The 12,927-nt window shown below is 38.2% G+C and overlaps 1 protein-coding gene across 3 annotated transcripts in view; it reads right to left on the reverse strand.

Moving 5' to 3' along the window:
* Positions 1-2,152: 2,152 nt before the first annotated feature.
* rasa2 (RAS p21 protein activator 2) overlaps positions 2,153-12,927 on the reverse strand; it is a 97,395-nt gene continuing 86,620 nt past the window's right edge. For 2 of the 3 annotated variants that reach the window (XM_017352121.4, XM_073930041.1), the window contains 5 exons: positions 11,305-11,387; positions 8,344-8,552; positions 8,148-8,251; positions 7,708-7,879; positions 2,153-3,225 (listed from right to left, as the gene is read on the reverse strand). In XM_017352121.4, coding sequence (XP_017207610.2) covers positions 3,195-3,225; positions 7,708-7,879; positions 8,148-8,251; positions 8,344-8,552; positions 11,305-11,387 — 599 coding nt within the window. In that variant the 3' untranslated portion in view covers positions 2,153-3,194. The remainder of the gene's footprint in view (positions 3,226-7,707; positions 7,880-8,147; positions 8,252-8,343; positions 8,553-11,304; positions 11,388-12,927) is intronic. The other variant, XR_012394094.1, reaches the window with a different exon arrangement.

Raw genomic sequence — 12,927 nt, forward strand, 5'->3', positions numbered from 1 at the left:
CGTGTGACAGCAGTTTGCGACAATGCTGCAAGGGGGCACAAAGGGATGGGGTGCAAATAGAAGAAATATTTCAGTGGATTATGACTGGCTGTAAATATTTCATAGTTTACTTGCTGGGAATCACTCTGAAAGTGAAGCTAATGGTTTCGCTTTTCTTCATGTATCTGTTATAGTTGTGGTTTGCCGTTTTTAATTTTTATAATTCTTAAGCATTATCTATATAGTTATCGTGCTTGGTATGAATGGTCCTTTATCCTTTTTTATTAAAAAAAGGGCATTTGCATTATCAAATGTAAAAATGCAAACAGATAAAATCATCCACTCGCTGATGTGGCTTTAAATCCCCAGTGGTGGTGAATTTAAGGATGGCCTTAAATTCAGAAGATCGTGGTGAAGTTCATTTCTAGCCTACATTTACCATTATGCTTTTGAGAATTGTATTTAGGCTTCCAAACTTAATTTGTTCACTGTTTGCTGAAATTTAATTATTAGTGAAGATTATCATGATGAACAAAATTTGTAAGAATCAAAAACTGTAGTTGGACACAGAGTTTAAGGAATTAAGGATAATAAATATCCATCATGGCTGCATTATGGTTCTCAGAAGGCTATATTTTGGCCAAAACTGCACAGTGTGCACCGAGCTTTGTTAAAATGCAGTACATTTATACTAATTATGGCTAAAATGTATCAGATTCCATTTACATCTCTATTTTGCATTGTTTATGTGTGATCAGACTGATGAATACTCATCTTAATACCAGGTGTTAACTGGTAAATGGTTTGTAATCATATTTTATAACTACAGACTAATAAAACTGAACTGATAAAATATCAATCACATTTAGTTAGTTTTAGAATTCTAGGTTTGTTTATTTTTTAGTTTAAATGTTTATCTTATTTACTTATTATTAATATTACTATTATTATATCATTGTACAACAGAATAGACCTACAATACATTTGTTACCGTTTGGAAATCACCTTTTTAGCCTACATTTTATATATCTGCAAAACACAAGTATACCAAACAGTACAAATCAGTCTACAACGTCAAAGCAAAGACACAAAAAACCTTCAGTGCAGTTTAAAATATGTGTGAATGTGTAGACAGGTAATAATCATTAGGGGGAAGTTATCAGGAAATTAGACATCAAACCCAAAACAAAGTTAGAACATAACTGCGAAACCACAGACGCGATGCAGGCGATTGTTACTTGTCACGCTGAATTATTATCAAACAACCAACATGTATAGCTCTCTTAAAACCCTAGTGAGCTGCCTTATTGACAAGGAATTCTAATTCCAAATAATGGGCTATATGCACACAGACTTTTCATTTTCAGCCAGGCAGCCCAAGGGCTTGCGGAGAACTGTCTTTCCATTACAAAATTGTCATGTTTAAGATCTGATTCCTTTAAAAACCAGCGATATTCACTGCCTGTTAGATATACATAATGAATTTGGTCTCAGATCAGACAAGAAGCACTGCATTAAAGTCCATTTCCCCCCACCATGTCTTTAAAATATGACAGTTTATTTTACCCCAGTATTTTCAAAGGAATTTCTGCGCTAGCCAGTGATACTGATGGCGCTTGTGGTTACAACGACCTTTCATCTCATTCGTGTAAATGAATGCTTCTGTCTATTTAACTGAATGTATTGTAATTACATTACAACACCGATGCTGTAAAAACAACCTTGTGAAATTGATTAAGCTTCCAAAGCTTATCGTTGGCTATAAAACTCTAGCTGTGCTTAGAGCCCATTGTCAACAGAATCTGCTGTTAGCATGTTGCTAAGCTAACACTTGAGCAAAATATACATAAAACATGCTGATATTGAAAAATACGTCATCAATACTTGTAGTATTTCATTGAAAATTAGATTTACAATCATTATTTTGCTTTTTGGATGATTTTCAAAATAGTTTTTTCTTGCAGTGCATTATGGGAAGGCATTCCCTGCTAAAAAAAGACCTTCCCTGAATTAATTTATGTTAATGCTAACATTTCAATGAAAAAAATGAAAATTTTAGGCAGCTCACTAGGTTTTGGAGCTTCTGACAGCATATTACAAAATATCCAATCTTTTGTCATTAAACGGTAAAAATCGTTAACAATGTTTCATCAAAAAAAAAAAAGACTGAATAGAACTTTCCTCCATGTTTATCAAAATGTATTACGCTCCCAAAACGTACGACCGTGAAGGATAGACATTTTCCTTTTTGTTTTTAAAGAACTGTAATTGAAAAAACAACAGGTATACCATTTTCAAGTCATGAAAACCTACAAAACAACATCTTTGGCGTAAGAAAAATAGCTAGTAAAAATCTACAGGATATGAATGTTATCTACAGAACATTACACAAGAGTTGATCATGTAACTGATCGATATTGGGAAAAAAACCAAAACAAAAACAAAAAGGTTGATACCACGTATCTAAAACAATCTCATCTGGAATATTTCCAAATATCTAAAGTGCTTCTGCATTAGTCCCTAATTCATACACAAATGTGGGATTGTAAGTACCTCCACTGAATTTATAAGGCAGATTAAATCTATCCTCTACAGATAGAAAACCGTGCACATGCTCAAAAATGACGGGCCAAAAGGGATGATACTACAAGATTAAAAGAACGACAAGAATTCCCTTTGACATCGTTATTTTACTTGTCGAAACATCAGACCAGCAGTAGTCTGAAAGAACCGATGGTTTACGAAGAAAAGAAAATATGTGAAGGTTTGAGTACTTTCATAGACTATTTTAGCAGCTATAATTTCTCAGACTTACTCTTGGTGTCTGGACTTTCACAGCCTGTTTAGGAATGGATAAGAGGTGATTGAATCTTTTCTTACTGTGCGGACTGGCAATTGAGGTTACTTATAAATCTTAAAAACCGATACAAGACTGAGATCTGACAGGCACACAGAGAAAAGAGCTTGATTTTCTTTTTTTCCCAATGATTAGCAACTCACAGACACGCCACTGGACTCTTGACTGGCCGAATTCTTCCATGTACACTGTCACTCTAGATCAGGCTGCTGCTGGAGAGGCTGGACTCAGTCTTGTGTGGAATGGCAGCGATTTTCGGAGCATTACCAGAGCGCTGTCACGATCCTGTATATTAACAAATATGGCGCCCTCTGCTGGTGTGGATGTATCAGCTCCACCTGGTCCCACGATTGCAGTGTTACGCTGTCTTTCCAACTATAGGATTCTCTCTACAAACAAGATGAAAGATGCAAATTTACTGTGGGTACGAGATATAAGACATGATTTTATGAAGCATAAATGAGGCATTTTAGGGAGAAATAAAAATGATTGCACAAACAAGAATGAATATTAAATGTAAGTTAAATATTATTAATATAAATATTTAATGTTACCATCAGATCATCCGAGACTAAGGTGAAAAACTCAATACCTGTGGCTCTCAATAATAAATTAAAGAGGTGGTTTACCCAAAAATCAAACTTATTTTAACAATTTACTCACTAAAGTGGTTGTCTCTGTCTTACGTTTAACACAAAACACGATATTCTGAAGAAAAACAGCCATTGACATTTATAGGTGGGGAAAAAAAAGGAAATCAATAGCTGTTTTTCCTCAACATTCATCAGCGTAACTTCATCGTATCTGCAGGTTTCTAAAGGCTCCTACACACCGGGATGCTTTTTGTTTGCGTTTATCATCAGCGGTTTACGAGACGTTTTTCCATAAACAAACCCAAGCGATTTTCACTGCCGTCAAGCAGAAGAGTATGCAAAATCACTCCTTGACTTTAGATGGCGCTACACAACTTCTGACACCCGCTTATAACACAGAAGAAGAGGAGGAGAGGAAGTTCACGTGCTAGTTGTTGAAGTTACTGGTGTCTCGAACAAGCATGGATGGTTCAAGCAGCAGCTCCAGCTCTAGCGATGAAGAAATGATTATTGTTCACAAGACCAATAAGCAGCTGAACGTTCATATCGCCTCTGGGCATCGTCTTCAATGTGCGCTCGCATTGACGGTTTTGCGTTTGAGCGCCTCCAAGTGCTGTTTGCTGTAACTTCAGCAGCTCCGTGCACGTGAACAAAAGTGCCAATCTGATTGGTGGAGAAGGATTTGACGTGGCGCGTCAAAACAAAAAAAACGAGCATGAGGTGTTTTTTTTTTTAATATATAAATGACGCTTTTGCATCTGGCGTTTTGCACGTTAGTGTGCACGATCACATTGACGCCCTTTATTTAGTCACAAGGCGTTAAACGTTGATGGAAAATACGAGCAAAAATTTTTTCGGTGTGCACGGGCCTTATCCGAAATCGCATACTTCCATATTGTATAGTATGCTAAAACTAGTATGCGTGCGGAGTAGTATGTCCAAATTCAATTCGAAAAACAGTGTGCAGGAAGAACCCGAATGACCTACTACTTTCGGGGAGAAGTGTGCATCCAATGGACATGCACAGATATACAATGCTCATAGATATTTACATTAGCTGCCGCCTACCCTGTTGTTCTCTATTGGAAGGAATGCGTCAATAGAGCCACCATTTTAGTACAGGGTAGCGCTCCATTAAAATGAATGTGGAACCAAGGTGCAGTGGAGGAGGACTGGCCATCCAGAGCCAGTAATATACAGACACACTTATACACACACACACGCATACATACATACATACATACATAATGCATAATACATACAAACATACATACATACATGCATACATGCAAACATACATACATGCATACATACACACATACATACATACATACATACATGCATAGATGCACACATTACACACATACATACATACATACATACATAGATACATGCATACATAAACATACACACATACATTACATACATAGATACATAGATACATAGATACATACATACATACATACATACATACATACATACATACATACATACATACATACATACATACATAAACATACACACATACATTACATACATACATACATAACATACATAGATACATACATACATACATACATACATACATACATACATACATACATACATACATACATACATAAACATACACACATACATTACATACATACATACATACATACATACATACATAAACATACACACATACATTACATACATACATACATACATACATACATACATACATACATACATACATACATACATACATACATACATTGCCGCCTAGGCAATGCGGCCCAAGAGCATATTGTATGCATGGAAATGTATTATCCTCCCTCCCTGTTTAATTTGATCAATGAGATCACACCCCCTCTCCTACTTTCACTTCTCATTCTAAAGGAGGGAGCGATTCATTTGTGAATGAATCTCCATTATGAACGACTTATTCACTAAGCCGACAATAATACAAGTTTCTGGCACCGCAGCATCTTGTTGTCATTTTTCATTTACATTTTTTGCTTGATTTATTCAACAAAACCAGCATAAGCCTAGAACTTAGTGCGAGGCGGTTCCACTTTGCCTTATGGTGAATGCAGTAAGAGACTTTATTATCATCAATAACGTTGTGTTGTTAAGCACAAAAGTTCATTACATACAAATGAATTACCCATGAAATGTTCTGCCTTTGTGCTTTGTTTTCTTTGCCTGCTCGTTACTACACCCGTAAGCAGCGCTAAAGTCCAGCATCTTCAGATTGGCGTGCGAATGAAGCGAGTAAACTCAAAATGTTCAAGCGTGTATTTACGTTTGAATATCGCGATTTATTCGCTAGTGCTGTGTCTGGTGTGAAAGCAGCATTACAGTGCATTATGGTTATTCTCTAGCTTTTGAGTGTACATCGGTGCATTGTGAGAATGATTGAGTGCATTTCAGAATGTTTACTAACGTTTTAGACAACTCTACATTAGATTTCTTCCTCAAATAAAGCACTATTTAAGGGTACAGGGGTGATTTCATCTCACATAGATAACATAGGTTTTTGCATAGTATCTGGAAGCTGAACATTAAGCGCTAATACTTCAAAGGAGCTAAACATAAGTCCATTTCTCTAATTAACATTAAGGAAATCACTAAAGATTGATGCAACTCCACCACCACAACCAGTTTGACGAGCCTCATGTTTATATAAGAATCCTGAAGGAGTTGCTTCATTTAAACTAATATAGTCATTTTGTTTCAGCCAGGTTTCAGTGAGACAGAGTGCATTAAGATTGTTATCTGTTATTATTTCATTTATGATAAGCGCTTTAGGTGCCAGTGACCTGGGGCCTCATGTATCAACGCTACGTACGCACAAAAACTTTGCGTACGCCAGGTTTCACGCTCAGAATCGCTCACGTTTGGATTTACTAACAATGAACTGAACGTGGCAATGTGCGCAGCTTCACGGCAGCTTTCTGGCTGGCGTACGCACATTTTTTGTGCGTGTGTGTTTTATTTCCATTGGCGACTCCTAGAGGCAGTTGTATTAAATTCCTCTCTACAAAGTGTCTGAGCCTTGCAATGGCAGCTGTATGAGACGGGTTCATCTAGCAGGTATATAAGGTTTCCATACCATACGGTTGACCAGCTAAACATTAAAGCACAATTTGCAGCGGTCGCCTGTTTTCCCAATGTAATCTGAGCTATCTACTGCACACACATTGCTATAAAGACACTATCTGAAGATGAATTTGCATGCGTGAATCAGAAACATTTCCATTCAATAAATGTGCAAATAAAATATGATGCACAAACTTCCTACTTGTCTTTCTTGTGATAAATAGTGGGCAAAATCTGATATGTAGCGGGGAAAAAAAAGAAGAAAGAGTTCATTAGACGCCGGATTCGAGCCGAGTTTTTGCTCGAACGTGTCAATACATGATCACATGCGTCTTACGGTGCGCCACAGAGACTGCTAAAGGTATTGCAACATTTTACAGATATAAACCACACTATTTCCTTTTTAATGCACTATGCGATATGTTCACTATGCGATATGTTCAGACCCAACTGTGTTAACCGCATCAGCTAAACTCTCCCACTCTATTTTTTCTTTTGTTGTTAATTCCGGAGAACAAACTTGCAAATAACACCGCTTTTCTCCGGTCTACCTCCGAAAGCAGCACCTCCATTTCACATTCTGTTCAAAGTTTCTCTTTTTGCTTGATTTTGCCATTGCTTTTTCGTTGGGTTTTTCCATTAGCATAGTCATTAGCATATTCATACGGGGGAGGAGGCAGGGAGGGGTTTTGTGCTCGTGCATGTTGCGCTCAGTTTCACGTTCATTCGGATGTACAAAAGAATATGCGTGAGATTCGGCGTACGCACTGTTTCATACATCTGAATTTTTTCTGTGTACGCACATTTACAGCTTTGTGCGTACGCAATGTTTTAGTAAGATTTCCACGCAAGTCTTCGTACATGAGGCCCCTGATGTTTAGGAGGCCGAGCGAAATTTGTATTTTCCCTCTCCGCTGTCACCACTGGCTTGCATGGTTCAGGATCTGTAAAGCTACGCATCGATGAATTTGCTCTTCAGTGTTTGAACTCTCAGTAATGATTTCAAACCACACTGAACTGAGCTAAACTGAACTGAACTTAAACACTAAAAACTGAACTACCCTGATCCAGTTACTATGACCATTTATGTGAAGCTGCTTTGACACAATCTACATTGTAAAAGCGCTATACAAATAAAGCTGAATTGAATTGAATATAGATCCTGCAAATTTTACCACATTTTGTTTGCCTTACATAGTGCCTGGTTCATCAGTTAGTGCCCCCTTTGAGTCATGGTGAGACTGCAGCTCGTCCAGCACCTCTCCGAGCTCTTTAATGGTGCGGAAGGTCTCTTTAGGGTCCTGTATAGTGAAGGCCGAACACTCCTCCTGCTGCCCAAGATACACTGACATACCGGCACAGACGTCTGCAGAGACCAGCACAAACAAATCAGTACATTTTATGGGGGTCATGATAACAAGATAAACCCAATTTGCTGGTGAAATATCCTCCAAGTTTCATAGCTTTAATCATCGTCCTTGTGATAAACCAATCATTTTACCATACAAAAAAAGATTTGTTTGCATAATATAAAGGAATTAATGACTAAACATTAATGACTAATATAAACTGTATGTTTTAATTAATCATGAACAGTAAACGGGGATGTTTCTCAATGTTATAAGGCTACACACCCTCCATCTTCTGTAGTCTGGAGCGGTAGGTGGAGAAGAAGGAGAAGATTCGCTCTGTTTCCCGGTCACAGTCGATATCCAGTTGAATGTTAGCCAACACTGTCCTATATTGTGAAGTCGAACATAAAAAATAATGGCACCAGGTACATTTTTGTATATAAACTAATCAAATGTGCAAATTAATATGATTTCTTACGCAGTGCAGGGTTTGCAGCCTGGAGCACTTTCATTGGGCTCCTTACAGCATAACCAGGATCCACCGACGTATGCAGAGAGGTGAAATGTGCTGAGGCGTCCCGGGTTACACCGGCTGACCTGACTCAACACCTCAATCCAGCTGTTGGTCTCTACACAGTTACTCGCCTGGACGTACAGGGGCTTCTCTGAGTGGATTACCTGAAACATCTGCAAAACAAAACAGGGTAGAGGAGTGTGTTACATTTACATACAGATCAAATGTTTGGAATAATTATTGCTGGGGTCAGACTGATTGTGTGATATACACTGGAAAGTATCATTTGTTGACTTTGCTTAAAGGGTCACGAAACACCAAAACACATATTTTGAGCTGTTGACAGTTGTATATGTGTCCCACACTGCTAAAAACACTATTAGGACACCTATATTTCACTAAAAAGTGTAAATTGGTTGTTTTTGCGTTATTTCAAGCAAATTCGTACTTCCGGTTTGAAACGAATTTTTGAAGCTGCGTCACGGTCATGACATAATAGCCTGTATTCCAGCGTGCAGACTGGGCGTCTGTGCCAGAGTGTGTCTTATTACGTCTTACAGTGTGCTGCATTTATGCATGAGTAAGGCTTGGTTCAAACCAATCAGCGCGCTCTATTGTGCAACTTCATTAATGTTCATTACTATCACCGTGTTTTCAGGACAGAGACGCCACGTTATGTTGGCAAGTGTTGCTTTTATAGTTTGCTGCAGTTAAGTTTCATTTTCATTTTCTCTCTGTGAGAGCTCATCTGGATCACGTGTGGATTAACAGTGTACGCGACGCTCGACAACAATAACTTACGTGTCTAAGGAGGATTATTGTTTACCTGAGAGCTGTTCTCATCTGCAAACGCTGAGATCCGGATTCGCTTGTAGTCTCCTCTTAATAAAGACGCGTCTCTAGTTGCTGGTGATTGTCCTGTCTCTACAGATTTGGTAAGTGAGCGACCAGTGCTCTTTGTTTATTCAGTTTGTTCGTATCTAACAAACTATTGCACAGAGTGTAAACACGTTAGCACCACAACCAAACTTTAACCTCGTGCAGGGTTTTTACCGCATTTAGTGACCGGAATAACACGCGCGGCTTTCTGACACTACCTGTCGTGTGCATCTAAGTTTCTGGGAAATGCTGAGGTTTTTTCTCTCTCATTCGCCGTGCGGTATCAAACATTGCATGAAAAATACACGCTTAGAGCAGCTCCTCGAATCAAATATCTCGTGTGTCGCGAGGGGCATGAATGAATTCCCTGAGTGAAAGAGCCAAACTGCAGTTAAAGTCCACCATTTAATAATTTGGCAAATAATTCGACTACAGATGTCCATGTAGGTTAAACACCATCACTTTCTCCTGTATGTGTGTGTGTGTGTGTGTGTGTGTGTGTGTGTGTGTGTGTGTATTTTGACTCTGAAACTCGCGCGTGCCCAAATAGACACTCCCACAACATCCCACTTTTCTTCCTCCGACACTCCCCCCTAAACAGAGCTGGACACGCCCACTTTTCTGACTTTTTCCAAAGTAGAGGTGTGAAAACACCCTGCTGAAAAGAGGGGGTTTCATGGCCCTTTAAAGGTGCAGTGTGCAAGTTTGACACGCAGTGGTTGAACTAGGTATTGCATGCTTGGTTCAAAACCATTCATTCTTTTCGGCTAAGTCCCTTTATTAATCCGGGGTCGCCACAGCGGAATGAACCGCCAACTTATCCAGCACTTTTTTACGCAGCGGATGCCCTTCCAGCCACAACCCATCTCTGGGGGGTTGTGGCTAGAAGGGCTGCGTTTAATAAGAAAGCACATTTTCCCATTGAACTCTTTGAAGGCAAAACACCTTATGACGAGCACAAACTGTCACATACACACACATTTTTTTCTCGTTTCCAGTTCAAATATCCAAAAAATCTTACATCAAGACCAGACAAGAAAAATGGCATGAGGAAATGAAGTGATGCTGAAAACTTTTGAGATTATATCTTAAGATATTTTTTCTTACCCCATTGGCAAATAATTCTGCTTGTTTTAGGCAAATAATCACTCAATTTTGAGGTCAAGTGATTTCTAATGCCATTTCATGTGTCTAGTACAGGGGTGGGCAAACTCGGTCCTGGAGGGCCGGTGTCCTGCACAGTTTAGCTCCAACTCTATTCAAACACACCTGCTTATAGAGTTGTAGTGATTTTGAAAACACTGATTACCATGTTCAGGTGTGTTTGATTAGTGTTGGAGCAAAACTGTGCAGGACACCGGCCCTCCAGGACCGAGTTTGCCCACCCCTGGTCTAGTATGTATCTTCATTTAAAAGCATTTGTATATTTGGATTGAAAACAGGACAAAACTAGTTAGTTTTTTATTTATTAATATTATTATTATTATTATTATTATAACAGCTCAGGGATGAGCTTTTTCGAATAAAGTGTTGGAAATGAATGCTTTTCTTTCTTGTTTTTTTTTTATCCGATTAATCGAAAAAATAATCGACAGATTAATTGATTAATCAAATATTCGTTAGTTGCAGCCCTAGTGTATTTCTTCCACTTTACTTTGTTCATTGTATCAATTTTCCGATGGGTAGTGCATTAGGATTTTAACAAAAATATTAAGCAGCAAACATGTTTCAGCACTGATGGCTTTTATTTAAAAACATATAAAAATAAAACAGCCTTTATAGTTTAGCATAATGTTTAAACAATACTAAAGTTTTTACAACGTTTTTGGCAAAGTACATGCAAGCTTGGATAAGCGTCAAAGACTTCTTATTATAGTCGTAATTTTTCCAAACTTTGGAACAGTAAACATACCGTAAATTTGCATTTGTCATTCACTTTTATTCAAAGCAATGGTGAAGATTTTACATTTATTTGTATGTTTGCCTCCTGGGAATCAAACATAAATAAACACATAAAACACACGCAAATGCAATTGAGCTACTCACGTTTTTGCGATTAAAGGCACTTTCTTCCAGTTTCTCAATACCAAGGATGTGTTTCACAGGAATGACACACAGCGCTTCCTTCCCTGAACACAAACACAAAAACAGATTTGTCCATGTGGAAAAATAAAAACAAAATTCACACTTGGCCCTTTGGTCACACTTTATTTTAATGGTCTGTTTGTTGAATGTAAGTTTTTTTATAAAGAAGGAAGGGTCGGCGATTCAGGTAGCACAAAGATTTTCATTTGTTTTGTTATTGTTTTTTTCAAGCATAACTCTCAAAGCATCTCTCTCTCTCTCGTCTCTGTCGACTCCTTTTTGAAGCGTCTCTCCGGCCCAATCACTGAGAGAAAACAGGTGTTAATTATTATTCTGATTGACCCACTTTATCAGCTGCCGGTCTCCCAACCAGTCACACTTTATTTTGATGGTCCGTTAGTTGAATTTAAGTTACATTGCAACTAATTCTCCTTATATTATAAGTAGACTGTTTGGTTGGGCTTTTAGGGGTTAATGCAAGTTAACATGTACTAGCTACGTTTCTTATAGTCAGTTAAATGTCTGTTAAAGGAGCAGTATCAACAGATATTAAGCAGACAGTCTACTAATACTCAAATGGACCATTAAAATAAAGTGTTACCAGCCATTTTTTTTACTTGTGTATGGACATTAATAAATAATACACATTGTTAAACAAATGGTGAAATAAACACAAATTCAGAGAGTAGACCTTTTACAGTGAGCCAATTTTTTGTCATCTGGGGACTGTGGTTCAGACACAGACACTAAATCTCACTATATCCTGTAATGACCCATGACTTTGTCCAGTCGGGCCAGGGCCTGTGGAGCTGATAACAAACCAAAGTGCTTCGCCAACACAAACACCCAGCCGTTTTCTCAAGCACATTCTACACAGCTGACAAATTCCTATTTTCATCTCCACTTTGACCACAAGACAGCCAAAGTACACAGATTCCTGAAAACAAGAGCTCTTTTTTGATTCTTCTTCCTGAACATTTAGCGGGTGTGAACTGCCACTAGCTGGCTGGATGCCTGAAATGTTGGTATTCCAGCTGTAGGACTCTGTTATACGAGCGTAAATGTTTGTTCACTTGTTTCTGGAAGTCTCCTACAAAAGGTTTACATTCATCCAAGACCAAAAACCAAAAACATTTTGTCATAATTTCTACTTAAGGCTTAATGTTACACAATGAATACGTAATTTTCGTACGTAAAAAAAATAAATTCGACCTTTCATTGTGTGAATCATATTGACACACTGTCTCTGAAACTTTTGTCTGTCATAAAAGTTTTTAGCGTCCATATATTTGACATACTCATGGACATTATAATCGCCTCATGGTCCGCTTCGGTCCGTTGCTTCGATACATCAAAGAGGCCACCATCTATTATATTAAAAAAAATTGCTTAAACCAGTCTGAGCTGGTTTTAGCTGGTTGACCAGCCTGGTTTTAGAAGGGGTTTTGAGCATTCCAGGCTGGTTTCTAGCCATTTGGTTTTGGATGGTCATTTTCCAGCATGACCAGCTGAGACCAGGCTGGAAATGACTGGAAAACAGCCTGAAAATGGCCAAAACCCCTCTTAAACAAGGATGCTCAAGCT

This window comes from Danio rerio, chromosome 18, assembly GCF_049306965.1.
Source record: "Danio rerio strain Tuebingen ecotype United States chromosome 18, GRCz12tu, whole genome shotgun sequence".
Classification (NCBI taxonomy): domain Eukaryota; kingdom Metazoa; phylum Chordata; class Actinopteri; order Cypriniformes; family Danionidae; genus Danio; species Danio rerio.